This window comes from Gorilla gorilla, chromosome 1 (genome assembly GCF_029281585.2).
Source record: "Gorilla gorilla gorilla isolate KB3781 chromosome 1, NHGRI_mGorGor1-v2.1_pri, whole genome shotgun sequence".
NCBI classification, from domain to species: Eukaryota; Metazoa; Chordata; class Mammalia; order Primates; family Hominidae; genus Gorilla; species Gorilla gorilla.
In genome coordinates this window covers 106,962,994-106,977,315 of record NC_073224.2, presented here as the reverse complement: position 1 = coordinate 106,977,315, position 14,322 = coordinate 106,962,994, and the positions used below count along the sequence as shown (strand labels likewise).

General features: G+C 46.9%; 1 protein-coding gene across 3 annotated transcripts; it reads right to left on the bottom strand.

Moving 5' to 3' along the window:
* Positions 1-3,391: 3,391 nt before the first annotated feature.
* H4C15 (H4 clustered histone 15) lies at positions 3,392-7,236 on the bottom strand. Of its 3 annotated transcripts, none has more exons than XM_004026542.5 (2): positions 5,988-7,236; positions 3,392-5,717 (listed from the first exon to the last, which is right to left on the bottom strand). In XM_004026542.5, exon 1 carries the CDS (start codon positions 7,161-7,163, stop codon positions 6,852-6,854), a length of 312 nt encoding a protein of 103 aa, XP_004026591.1. In that variant the 5' UTR covers positions 7,164-7,236; the 3' UTR covers positions 3,392-5,717; positions 5,988-6,851. The 3 variants fall into 3 exon arrangements, with proteins under 3 accessions (XP_004026591.1, XP_004026593.1, XP_030865463.1); XM_004026544.5 differs by having other exon boundaries at positions 6,733-7,188; XM_031009603.3 differs by having other exon boundaries at positions 5,997-7,185.
* Positions 7,237-14,322: the final 7,086 nt, after the last annotated feature.

Genomic DNA, 14,322 nt, shown 5'->3' with positions numbered 1-14,322 from the left:
GGCCTCCGTTGGGCAAATGAAGCTCTTCGCCTTAGGAAATCGTGACAGGAGGCCACAGAGGTGATCTCTACAGTCTCTGGGAGCTGGGAAGTCCAAGGCCTCTTAGTGGGAAAGTGAGGCAGGGTCTTGCAGAGCCCACTCTACACACGGCCAGATACAAATGGCTGTAGAGGTCTTAGATAACACCTTCTCGGTCATTTATTTGCACCTCAGAAGAAGCCAGGGCTTTGGTTTTCTGTTTGTTTCATCACAGTTGACAGGTTAAAAGCATTCACTGCAGCGATCTATGAGAATTAAGAGGGGAGAAGGGGAAATGGAATAAAACTTCGTTTTGTAAAGCTGCCATTTTGCCTTTCCTGAGGCGTGTTAAGCGAGGAGAGCAGCGTAGGTGAGCTCTGCTGGGGACTGCCACATGTTTCTGCTCCAGGGTCACAGCAATTTCTAGAGCATGCCTCTGGGTCTCTGCCGAGACCCTCGTAAACTGCTTAGGCCCACAATGTATGGGCGGTATTCTGACTTCAAAAAGTAGTGACTTTCAGAGGTGGGTGGGTCACTCTCTCTGCACCCAGCTTCTCAGGCCCAGTAGTGACTGAGCAGAGACTGGAACCTGGGGATGTTGGTGTCAGACATCTAGGTCCTCTGACTGCCCCCACAAGGTCACACTCCTTTTACTCACCAGTCTGGGTACCTCTAAACTCCAGGAGGTCTCCCTGGCTGAATCTCAAAGGAAAATTTCGTGGCATTTTTTATATCCAGTCAGGAATAGAATTCATTACATCTTGTGGTCCTGGCACTGTGAAGGCCTGCACTCACAGGAATCTGTCAGTCTTCGTATTTGTTTGCGAGACCAGCATAAGCTGAATTCATCAATACAAGATAACATTCTAAAATGTTAAGTTTTAACATTTAATCATTCCCTGTACTTAAATCATTGTCTACCCTCAGGTGAGAGTTAAAGGATAATTAAGGATAGGGTAAAGAAATACTCTTCCTCTGACTAGGCATTGTGGCTCACAGCTGTTAATCCCAGCACTTTGGGAGGCCAAGTCGGGCGGATTGCTTGAAGTCAAAGTTCCAGACCAGCTTGGGAAACATAGCGAGACCCTGTGTCTCTACCAAAAAAGAAAAAGACAGAAAGAAAAATGAAAAAATTAGCCGGGGGTGGTGCCATTTGCCTGTGGTCCCAGCTACTCGGGAGGCTGAGGTGGGAGAATCGCTTAAGTCCGGGAGGCGGAGGCTGCTGTGAGCTGAGATTGTGCCACTGCACTCCAGTGTGGGTGACAGGGAGTGAGACCCTGTCTCGAAAAAAACCCACCTCTTCCTCTAATAACTAGCTTCTACGTGGCTACCTTGGTTGCCAGTAAGTCCACTCTGAATCTGTGGCTTTTATGAAGTGAAAAACGTGCTTTGTTCACATTTAATTCTGCCTTAGGCTAGTGGGGGACAGGTGTGTGTGTGTGTGTTTAGAGGGAAACTACGTGGTAAGGGACATGGCCATGTTTACACTGATTTTTCTTCCTTAGAAGAGGACTTGTCCCCTGGGTCCACTCTCCTGGTCACCCTTATCCTTCTCTAGGTCCCCATCTCAGTCTTCTCATGTCTTTCTCTTCCCCATCAATATTCCTGGTTTCCCCCATGCTGGCCTTGGCCATCTTCTTTTCTCCCTGCAACTCAAGTGAGATTGATTGCCTGCTTTCACTATTTCTGTCCCTTAGCTAAGCGCTCCCAAATTGCTATCTTCTGCTGAGACCCTATCCTGAGCTCTACACATTTTGTGTGTGTGTGTGTGTGTGTGTGTGTGTGTGTGTGTGTGTGTGTGAGAGAGAGATAGAGAGAGAGAGAAAGAGAAACAGGGTCTCACTCGTCCAGGCTGGAGTGCAGTAGCACAATCAAAGCTCACTGCAACCTTGGACTCCTGGGTTCAGGGGTCCTCCCACCTCAGCCGTCTGAGTAGCTGGGACTACGGGAACACACCACCAGGCCCAGCTAATTTTTTTATTTTTTGTAGAGTCAGGGTCTCACTTCATCGCCCAGGCTGGTCTTGAAGTCCTGGGCTCAAGCCCTCCTCCCACCTTGGCCTCCCAAAGTGCTGGGATTATAGACGTGAGCCACTGTGCCTGGCTACACCAATGTTTCTAACTGCCTGGTAGACAGGTCCTTCTGGATGGATACTAGGCACTTCAAACCCAGCTTACTTCCAAAACCACATGCCTCATCTGCTTTCCAAGCCCATTTGTTTCTTTCCACATTCCCCATCTTCCTGGAAGACACCTTCATTACCCCCATCTGTTCTGGTTGGGTGTCCCTTCCTCTTGTCCTCTGTCCAAATCTCATGAGTTCCAAATATTACTAAATCTATCTTCTGACTTTCAATTGTATCACCTTTTCTCCGTCCACCCATGACCATACCTTAACTGAAGTCCTCGCCAGCTCTGGTCTAGTAGATTACATAGTCAGGCTGGTCTTTCTGCCCTGCCATTGAGCTTCCACTCCGTATGACAGCTATCTTTTGTGTTTTTTTTGTTGTTGTTTTTTTTTTTAATGAGACGGAGTCTCACTCTGTCGCCCAGGCTGGAGTGCAGTGGCACGAGCTCGGCTCACTGCAACCTTGGCCTACCGGGTCCATGCGATTCTCCTGCCTCAGCCTCCGGAATAGCTGGGACTATAGGCGCCCACCACCATGTCCGGCTAATTTTTTGTAGTTTTGTATTTTTTGTATTTTGTGATCCGCCCGCCTCGGCCTCCCAAAGTGTTGGGATTACAGGCGTGAGCCACCGCGCCCGGCCAAGAGCTATCTTTTAAAAACTGAGGGTTTTTTGTTGGTTGGTTGGTTGGTTGGTTGGTTGTTGTTGCTGTTTTGAGCCTGTCACTTTCATGCTTAAAAATTTTCCACGACCTTCCCATTCCCTTCAGAATGAAGTTCACATTCTTTTGCATGGCAGTTCAGAGCACCGGAGGTTAATTACTAGGAAGGACTCTGGAGTTAGACAAACCCAAGTTTGATTCCTAGCCTTGTCCATGTACACAGGTGCATGACTTCAGGAAGCAAATCTCAACAGGTTTAACTTTTCCCATTTGTAAAACAACGAGTAACTTGCTCGTTGTTTTGTTGGAAATCATGAAAGTGACAATTTCTGTAAATTGCGGTGCTCATGCCTGTAATCCCAGCGACTCAGAAGGCCAAGGCAAGAGGATTGCTTGAGGCCAGAAGTTCGAGGCTGTGGTGAGCTGTGACTGTGCCACTGCACTTCAGCCTCGGCAACAGCAGTGAGACCCCATGTCTAAAAAAACAAAGGACCTAGCACAGTAGCACAGTATCTGGTCCAGAACAAGCACCCAATTAATTTGTGCTACTCTATTAATAGTTACTAATTTAAAAAAAAACTGAAAATATTATACATCTAGTTCTTTATGTTTCCCACAGCCTTCCCAGGTTTCAGATGTTCTTGCAGCTGAACAAGAATGTTTAGCCCCACACGACATCTGCAATCTCCAAGTACACAATATCTTCACACATTCCATTTCTGTCCAGAATGTCCTCCCCTTGTTTGTAACCCTGAGAACCCCCATTCTTCAAGATTCAGCCCTATGAGCCCTTCCCTTGCTCTTCTGGTTTTTTGTTTTTTCTTTTTCTTTTCTTTTCTTTTTTTTTTTTTTTTGAGACGGAGTCTTGCTCTGTCGCCCAGGCTGGAGTGCAGTGGCGCGATCTCGGCTCACTCCAACCACCGTCTCCCGGGTTCATGCGATTCTCCTGCCTCAGCCTCCGGAGTAGCTGGGACTACAGGTGTGTGTCACCACGCCCAGCTAAGTTTTATATTTTTAGTAGAGACGGGGTTTCACCACGTTGGCCAGGATGGTCTCGATCTCTTGACCTCATCATGATCTGTCTGCCTTGGCCTCCGAAAGTGCTGGGATTATAGGCATGAACCACAGTGCCCGGCTCCCTTGCTCTTCTTTGCCCTCATCTCTTTGGGCCCTCCTCCTTGCCTCTGCCCTCTCCTATCTTAATACCCCTTCCCTTCCTTAACCTCAGCATTAGGCTGGCAACATTTCTCAGGGTAAGGATTTGTCTTTGTTTATTTCCATAGTAGCAGCAGTACCCAAGCAACGCCTGGTCACAGTAAGTCGAGTGAAACCATCTCTCAAAAAAACAAAACAAACAAAACAAAAAACGAACTACATTGAGTGGGAAAGGCAATAAATATATCAACTTTGGTTTCTGTATCACTTCATGGCCTCATTCTTCTTTCACACAGAACTTTTCATTTGATCCTTAAAATAATCCTGTGAAAAAGGCAGGAATTCTCAGTAATTGGCCGGGCACGGTGGCTCATGCCAAAGAAAAAGAGGCCAGGCGCGGTGGCTCACGCCTGTAATCCCAGCATTTTGGGAGGCCGAGGAGGGTGGATCACCTAAAGCCAGGAGTTCGAGATCAGCCTGGCCAACATGGCAAAACCTCCGTCTCTACTAAAAATACAAAAATTAGCCCGGCATGGTGGTGGGCACTTGTAGTCCCAGCTACTTGGGAGGCTGAGGCAGGAGGATCACTTGAACCCGGGAGGCGGGGATTGCGGTGAGCCAAGATCGTGCCACTGCATTCCAGCCTGTGTGACAGATCGAGACTCCATCTCAAAAAAAGAAAGAGGAAGGAAGGGAAGGAAGAAAGGAAGGAAGGGAGGAAGGGAGGGAAGGAGGGAGGGAGGGAGGGAGGGAAAGAAAGAAGAAAGAAAAGAAAAAAAGAAAAGCTGTTACCTGCATCAGTGGCTTTCCACCTTTAATGTGTATCGGGAGGGCTTTTTTAAAGCACCGATTACTATGTCTCACCCCTCAGTTTCTCATTCAGTAGGTCTGGCATGGGGCCCAAGATTTTATCCGAGGTGATCAGTGCTGCTAGATGAGAGGCTACACTTTGAGAACCACTAATTCAGACAATGGACGTGTTTTCTCCCCCACTCCCTTTCTGCTTTATCTTCAAATTTTTGATCTCCTTCTTTAGTGGATCTTGGTGCAGATCAGATATATTCATCAGCATTGCCTTTAAAGTTAAAAACAATCAGTGATATTCGAAACAGTAATGCTGGAAATCACAGGTCAGATTTAAAAGGGAAAAGGAAACATCTTGAGCATTAAAACCTCTATTTCTCACCTGGACATCTTCACAAATGTTATTCTTGCCACTTCCTCCCTGCCCTCGCCCCCTTTACTATGTATCTCAGTAGGATGCCAATCATTCTGCTCTTTATTCAGAGTCCGACACAAGCCCCCACGTCCATAGCCAAGTTTTCCCCGGTTTCCCAGCAGCCAGTGACTTCTGTAGCATTAGGATTCTTATAGTAGTTATTGTCTACATTTCTCAGCAGATTGAATATGTACTGCCTCTTACTACTGGACTGTTTATTCTTAAATGTGTACAGGTATGGATTTATGTCGTCTATATATTATGCACTTGTTTGTCTTCTTCGTTGTGATGGTAAGCTCCTGGAGGGCAAGTCTTGCATCCACTGCTTTGCTGGCAACCCGATTGGTAAGCTTCTGGAAGGCAAGGCTTGCATCCAGTGCTTTGCTGGCAACCCGATTGCTAAGCACCGTGTTTTAAGCTTAGTTCAGTCTCAAGTGTTTGCAGCCACATCTGAAGACCAATAAAGCAACTGCTGGTTTATCCTTTGGGAGCTGACAGAATTTCTGCTCCCAAATACATACGCAGTAAAATCATAAGCCTAGAATGAAGAAAAAAAAAATCTTACCGGCAATGCAATGGCTGCAAAACTATAAGGATTAGAAATGTGAACCCACATTTTAATCCAAATTAGGGCAATTTAGAGGTGGTAGCGTAAAGAATAGCTTGCTGTAATATATGCCATGCTGATATAGAATTGGCTTTTGGCCTTGTCAAAATTAAACTGTGCTTTCTGTATTGATGGTGGGCATGTTTCTGCAAGTCTCTCATTCTAAGCTACAACAGGCCCTAAGAGGTAGAAGTCACATACCTGAATTACCTGTGAAGTTGCTTTCAGATCATATCGTTGGTTCACTCTTACAGAAGGATCACTTTAAAATATCTCTGCATTTGTATCCTTGCAATGCCACAACTAAAAGACAGTTATCTCATAGGTCCTTGATTAAATTAGGAGGCTTTTTATTGAACACAAGAAATGATACTTTTCAGGCACTGGGCAGATAACTTGCTAGAAAGGCATTTTTTAACTGTACTAAGATTGAGCTGAGTGCGTGGCTGGAGACACCACACAACACGGACCCTTGCTAAGGCATCTAGTCCACCCGCTTGTTGTGTAGAGGGTGAAATGAAGCCCAAAACAGTCAATCGTGAACTCTAAGCCGATCATGTGGGAAAGCCGGCATCTCTAGAATGAAAACCTAAGGCTGCTTCTCCCACTTTGCCTGAGCAAATATAGTGAGATTACATAGCAAGGCATGTGTAAATTGCCAGTGCCTATTTCTCAGAACCAGATTTGGTGATCGCAAAGACTGACGTGGCCCTCTAGGTGTGCCTATACTGCACCAGAAGAGCAAGCCGAGAAAGCAGTGCTCAAACCTAGAGCATTCAACCTTTCATATCGATAAAGGCTTAAAAAAAAAAAAAAAAAAAAAGCCCAGGTAAGTGAAAAAGCCGCTTTCGGTCAACGACTTAAGTCTTTACGGCTGTGAGCGCTATGGGCCACAGTAGCTTTCCGTTAACTTCAGATCCGATTGTCGCCGCACTGCCAAAGTTACCTTCCAACATCGTTACTGTTGCACTTTACGCAGTCAAGTGTCCCAGCTCCTCAGATGAGCAAGTGGTCGGCCCTAAAAAGGGCCTTTGGGATGGAAACGTGCAAAGCTGGAGCGGCGGCCTAGCCTCCGAAGCCGTACAGGGTGCGCCCCTGGCGCTTGAGCGCGTACACCACATCCATGGCTGTGACGGTCTTGCGCTTGGCGTGCTCGGTGTAGGTGACTGCGTCCCGAATCACATTCTCCAGGAACACCTTCAGCACACCGCGGGTCTCCTCGTAAATGAGGCCAGAGATCCGCTTAACGCCGCCACGCCGAGCTAGACGCCGAATGGCAGGCTTGGTGATGCCCTGAATGTTGTCTCTCAAGACCTTGCGGTGGCGCTTAGCGCCCCCTTTGCCTAAGCCTTTTCCGCCCTTTCCTCTGCCGGACATGACCGCTGGAGCCCGACAGACAGCTTCTGTCAAGGCGAGCACCGTCTTCCCCTGATATACAAGAGTATCGGACCAGATTGAAAACCGAAAGCGCGCCGGCGGGAAGCGTTCTCAATTGTCCCCGCCCTCTCGACATTTCGTCATTTCTTTTCTGTTTTCCTCTCCCTCCTCCTCCACTCTGCTCAGGTCCCTCTCACCCTTTTTTTTTTTTTTTTTAACCGCTACGCCACAGTCCCCGGGAGAATTCAGATCCCAACCGGGGCTTCCGGATTCTGTAGTGGCTTTGGCCTGTGTCTGGTCTGAGGACGCCCGGAAGGCATTGCACTGAGGCTAAGGGAAAGGTCTCTGGAGGGAGCCTCAGGAAGAGCAAATGGAGGCCAGAGACTGGCAAGAGCGCGCCAGCGCAGGATTTAATCCCGACGAGCGGATTCAGAGCCGTGCTTATATAAAGCTTCAGGAAGCGCCGTTCCGACGATGAGGCCGACACGCGAGAGGCGACCTCAAGAGTGGCGGCGCCAGGGATCTGTGCGCCAAGGGAGGACGGGAGGGAGCAGGTTCGCCATAATTCCTGGCTCCAGGCTCTGTTTTGTTGGACCGAGCCACTGTATTTTAGCTCACACAGGAGAATTCTGGCCCTGGGAAAATTGGTCTCAGCATGCTGCCAAGCTTTCTCATGGAGGTCAGCGAATCCCAACACACTGTCGGTCAAAGCCGTGCTGGAAGAAACAAAACAGTTCTCCCTCGGTAGAACTGAGGGGGGATTGGTCCAGGGCTCCCGCCGATACCAAAATCCAGGTTGCTCAAGTCTCTCATAGAAAATGGCGTAGTATTTGCACATAACTATGCACATCCTCCCGGGTACTTTAAATAGTCTCTAAATTACTTTATAACACCTAATCCAGTGTAAATGCTATGTAAGTAATTGTTATACTGTTTTTATTTTTACTATCTTTTGTTGTACTTTTTTTTAAAAAAAGAAATTCATTTGTTTAATATTTTCGGTCTTGGGGAACCCGCGTATATGGAGGGCCTGCTACATAGAGAAGACTGAGGGATATTCTGTGCATCCGTTTCTACGGATCCTCTAAATCGGCCTTTGTTTTCAGCCAGGATTTAGTGCCCAACTGTGTCCTTTGGAGGCCCCACATGGAGCTAGCAAAGTTTGCTAAATCGGGTTTTGCAAGAGGACTGTCTGCTCCATACTGGGAGTAGTTACCGCAAACTGCCCTATGAAATTGGTTGGGGTTCTTACTGTTAGCATGTTTATTACTTTATCAGGGCTCTCTGTAGGAGAGTCTACGAGAAAATCTTCTGGTTTCTGCTGAAAGAATCGTGTTTTGTTGGGGTTTTTTTCCCGAAAAATATTATTTTTAAAAACTCTTCTGTGCCCTGTTTAATCTCTCCCTTGGATCCACCTTCTGCGCGCTCATAAATCGTAAATCTGTATTCAGACTTGTGGACTCGAGACACGTAGATCCACCTGGTGGTTCGTCAGTCATTTTAAGCCCAAAACTCAAAATCTCCCGAAATCAAAATGTTTAAACTTATAATCTCCAGGGTGTGACTCAACGGGGGATGAGGGGAGCAATTCTCTCCCTCCCCGCATAAAGCTGGTTCTCCTGTCTGCTCATTGAAGGGTTCCACTGCGCATCACAGCATCTACATGCCTAAACCAACACCCCAGCATTGGCAACAGATATCTTCCTCTCCCTTGGCTGCTTCAGGACAGGGAAGAAACATGCTTGCCCTTTTCTGACTCTTTAGTAACTCTGGCCGAATCTATCCCATTATTTTACATCTCTTTACATCTTACTACTCCCCCATCTTGGCTGTGTGTTCCCTACTGGCAGTGATTTTTGTTTATTCATTTTTGTAAACTGACACTTAGTTCAGTGTCCAATATAAGCTCAATAATAGTTTATAAAAGGAAAAGTTCCTGCATTTGATTGCTTTTAAACACTATTAGAAAAGACATAACCAAATTGCAACATGATAAAACAACCGCAAAACAAGGCTGAGAGAAGTGGTGATTTCTGGTGTCAGAGGGCACAGGACCCTGGGCAGAATCAGAGATACGGTGTCTATGCAGTTCCCTTTTTAAGGGGATCAGGACATGCTACCTCCAAATGTGCCAGTTTCGACTTAAGAATTATTTTCAGCTGAAACAAACAGCTAAAATCCCTTACCTGTTTAATAGCAGATCCTCCTCGCAAATCTCAAATTTTTAACTCAGTTGTCATAAATCTTCTTCAGCACTAGAAGCAAATCTAACCTCGGAGATGAGAAGTGGTCACCACACCCAAATAGACATTGTCACAAGACTCGAATCTTCCATCTATTCTAAGGGCCCATTTATCTTTTCAAAAGTCATTTGGTTTTCCATATGTCCTTTACTCCTCCTCCTTTTCCCCTGCTGCTAGGTAGATCCCAAATTCTAACCACTCCTTTGAGTTACTCATCTCAGAGTGCTCCCATGTATACACTTTTTTTTTTTTTTTTTTTTTTTGACTCAGGGTCTTACTCTGTCACCCAGGCTGGAGTGCAGTGGTGCAATCTCAGTTTAAACCCCCAAGTCTGTGGTATTTTGTTATAGTCCCCCTAGAAATTAATACAGGATTCATGGTCTGCCAAAGTCTCATTCCCTGCTCAGACCGACAATGGATAGTGGGATCCTTTGTGATATGTACTCTGTGAGTTAGAAGTAGTAACTTAGAGCTGTTGAGGACAATACCTTTGCATCCCATCCACTGAATTTTGTTTTCAAAGATACAGTCTGAAACTCCCAGAGGGTGAGTGCCTTTCCAGTGTGTCAGAGCCATTAGTGGCTGAGCAGACCGCTGAGCATGTAGATTTCTAGGTCAGGGCCCTCTCCCCAAAGAATCATACTCCCTGGTTGAACTGAACCTAAATCAGGTTTAAAACTAGACAGATGCCAACCAACTTAAAATTCCAACGATATCCAAGACCTGCCCATGGCCCTGGGATTTGAGGACAATGTGTGCATGTCATGGCTATGGCAGTTCAGGGGTCTCTAGCTTAGTGGGAATGTCTATGTCCTACCTTGACCCTTCTGACTCTTCCGCCCGCATCTGCCCCTCCTATGACAATGGAGTATTCATTCCCCAGATACAGCACCGTGAAAGAGAGGCAGGAACACTGGATAGTCTAAGACCTGGTCTTTCTTGGCTGGTGTGAGACAGTGGAGGCCTCACTACTTGGTCTTTTCTGGTGTACTGTCAAAGGTTGAAGCTGGGGCCTTGTGACTGCCTCCTGTTCTCTGTTCCAGGGATGCTACACAATAGAAGCTCTGGGCCTTGACCATGGAAAGGTCCCATGAATTCTCCACTCAGCCCAACTGAGCCCCCTGCTCTCACACTGGGTGAGGAAACGATAGGCAGTGCGAACAGGTGTATGCACACTCACTGAGGAAGTGCAGCCTGTCTGACCCACTCTCTCTCACCCAGCCTAGGGTCAGGCCATGGCAGGACACTGTTTCCTTAACTATCAGCAGCCATCTTGGGGATTTCCCCACAGGGCCAGGGCAACAGAATCTGCTTCTCACTGTGACCATGGTCTGGAAGGACCATGAGGAATTCTCCAGTGCTGTCGGGGTTTCCGATACTGACACAGACAGTTTAGTAACAGCTTTGACACCTTTTGGTAATAGGACAAAGCTAACACTCCTGCCACTATCCTGTGAAGGCCAACCTTCCTAGGCCCCATAGGAAACTTTTGGAATGTCTTTGTTGGGTTGAGAAACTGGGGCAAAGTAGTACCCAATTTTTTCATGTCAATATCAAAATGCAATCATTTCAGGTACACAGAGTTCCTCACTTTCAGATTAGTCTTAAAGAAAAGAAAATCGCCGGGAACGGTGGCTCGTGCCTGAAATCCCGGCACTTTGGGAGGCCGAGGCGGACGGATCACCTGAGGTCAGGAGTTCAAGACCAGCCTGACCAACATGGTGAAACCCCATCTCTACTAAAAATACAAAAAAAAAAAAAAAAAATAGCCGGGCTTGGTGGCGGGCGCCTGTAATCCCACCTACCCAGGAGGCTAAGACAGGAGAATCGCTTGAACCCGGGAGGTGGAGGCTGCAGTGAGCTGAGATCGCACCATTGCACTCCAGCCTGGGCGACAAAAGCGATACTCCATCTCAAAAAAAAAGAAAATCAAGTAAAGAGCAATTCACATTCTCTTGAAAATTCTCATTATGTCCAGCTGGTTCCGGGGAAAGCCTACCATGAAACTGGTATTGTTACTTAGACTTAGGGTCCTTTGATCAGAATTGATGATGTCCTCAGCTAAGTCAGTGCTAGGAGTGGGCAGAGATGAAGTGATGGATGGGACGGAGTTGTAGAATATAGATTTAATAAGATTTGGTGTTTTAGGGCGGGGCGTGATGGCTCATGCCTGTAATCTCAGCACTTTGTGAGGCCAAGGTGGGCCGATCACATGAAGTCAGGAGTTCGAGACCAGCCTGGCCAACACAGTGAAACCTCCTCTCTGCTAAAAATACAAAAATTGACCGGGCGTGGTGGCTGACACCTGTAATCCCAGCACTTTGGGAAGCCAACGCGGGTAGATCACAAGGTCAGGAGATCGAGACCATCCTGGCTAACACGGTGAAACCCCGTCTCTACTACAAATACAAAAAATTAGCCGGACGTGGTGGCGGGTGCCTGTAGTCCCAGCTACTCAGGAGGCTGAGGCAGGAGAATGGCGTGAACCCGGGAGGCGGTGCTTGCAGTGAGCTGAGATTGCACCACTGCACTCCAGCCTAGGCAACAGAGCAAGACTCCGTATCAAAAAAAAAAAAAAAAAGAAAGAAAAAAAAAAATCGGTGATTTAGGCATTTGGAGAATGCATGCAATAAAGGAGCTTCTGGCCTGAGGAGCTATGGGGTTGATGTTAGGTTTCAGTAACATGGAGAATGCAGAGAGAAGAAATTGCTTTTATTTTTGTTTTTGTTTTTTTGAGAGAGTCTCTCTCGGTTGCCCAGGCTGGAGTGCAGTGGCGAGATCTCTGCTCACTGCAACCTCCGCCTCTCGGGTTCAAGCGATTCTCCTGCCTCAGCCTCCCAAGTAGCTGGGATCATAGGCGCCTGCCACCACACCCAGCTAATTTTTTGTATTTTTAGTAGAGACGGGGTTTCACCATGTTGGCTGGGCTGGTCTCGAACTCCTGACTTCAAGTTATTCACCCACCTCGGCCTCCCAAAGTGCTGGGATTACAGGCATCAGCCACCACGCCCAGCCAGAAATTGCTTTTGAAAGCAAAAAGATGCATAAAGTCCCTCCCGACATTAAAAATTGAGATTCCTGTTCTCTACCTAGGAGAACACATCCACCAGTTGTTATTACTCTGATCAGTAAAGGGTCTCAGCTGGAGAAACTTGTGAGTAAGCCCTCAGCAAATCGATAAGGAAAACGAAAGGCAGGGAATTTGATGAGATCTTCCCAGGGGTTAGGGAGAAAAGAAGAGGACTGAGACAGGCACCCTGGGCAGGCAGGAACATTGATGGGAGTTGGTAGATTAGGAGAATACCAAGAGACAGAGGATAGCTGGAAAGGGATGAGGACCACCAGAAGAGAGTATGTCCCAAGGAGGCAAAGGAGGTGTCAACAGGGTCATATTGGGCACTGAAGTTCAGAAATAATGATTATAACTTAACATTCCTTAAGCTCAGTGACTGCTGACTATGCTTGATATTTTATGTCTTACACATCACCACAACAATCCTGCAAGGAAGGCAGATGTTTTATCATTCTCACTTTACAGACTAGGAAGCTTTGAGTATTTTGCCCAAGTTCCCCAAACTATTAAGTGTCAGGGCCAGGGACTTTGTCCAAAGTGCTAGGTCTTCCAAAGTTCATGTGCTTGGGCAGAAAACAGCCACCGAGAAGCTTGTACTGGAAACTCAGAGAGGAAACGACAGGAGGCATTGTGACACACAGGGTTGAGGGCCTCACTGCTTCTCCTGACTTCTCTACCTTTTCAGACAGCATTCTTCTCAGGTTCTAACAAGCTTACCCTCTCCTACCTGTTTTAGCAGTTCCTCCCAGATTCATTTATCCTTCCAGTTCCCCGTGAAATTCTGAGTGCCGTCAGAATGGGCATTTTGCCTTGTTCATCTCTCCAAGTCAGCATCCTGGAGCATAGCAGATGATCAGGAAATGCCTGATTGCCCTAATTCCACTGGCCTCTGAATTCTCACTCAAAAGGGCATAATACCCAGGCCCCTCCTAGGTTTCAAAGAATTCTCAGGAATTTGCAGGCCAGAAGCAAGTATAGCCTGGACTCTGGAAGGAACTTCCTCCAGGTTGGCCCGAGAAGAGGGAGAGGTAGCTGCCCTGAGCTGTACCCCTTGCCTACAAGTTGCTACAGTCCACCATCAGGATAGTTGTGTAGCCTTAGCTGAAGGCAGAGTTCCCCTCAGTGCTCAAAGATAAATACTTTAGAAAGGAGTGCACATTTGTGGTAGACTGAATAATAGCCCCACAGAGATATCCACATCCCAATCCTTGGAATCTGTGAATATGTTACCTTATATGGCAAAGGGACTTTGCAAATGTGAACAAATTAAGGACCTTGAGATAAAGAACTTATCCTGGATTATTGAGATGAGCCCTTAATATAATCACATGAATCCTTAGAGAGACGAGAGGGTCAATCAGGGAGAAGGGGGTGTGATGACAGAAGCAGACATTAGAGTGATCTGTCCAGGTGCTAAAAAATGCCAGTTTCTAGAAGCTGGAAGAGTCAAAAAATGGATTATATACCTGGAGCCTCCAGAACAAACCAGTCCTTCAGACATTTGTTTTAGCCCCTTAAAACTTATGTTGGGCTTCTGACCTCCAGAATGGTAAGAGAATAAATTTGTGTGGTTTTTTTTCGTTTTGTTTGGTTTCATGTTTTTTTTTTTTTTTTTGAGACGGAGTTTCGCTCTGGTTGCCCAGTCTGGAGTGCAATGGCGGGATGTCGGCTCACTGCATCCTCTGCCTCCCAGGTTCAAGCAATTCTCCCGCCTTAGCTTCCTGAGTAGCTGGGATTACAGGCACGCGTCACCACACCCGACTAATTTTTGTGTTTTTAGTAGAGACGGGTTTTCACCATGTTGGTCAGGCTGGTCTCGAACTCCTGACCTCAGGTGATCCAC

Excerpts from the sequence above, each read along its gene's own strand:
- H4C15 (XM_004026542.5), bottom strand. The coding sequence starts at position 7,163 with ATGTCCGGCAGAGGAAAGGGCGGAAAAGGCTTAGGCAAAGGGGGCGCT.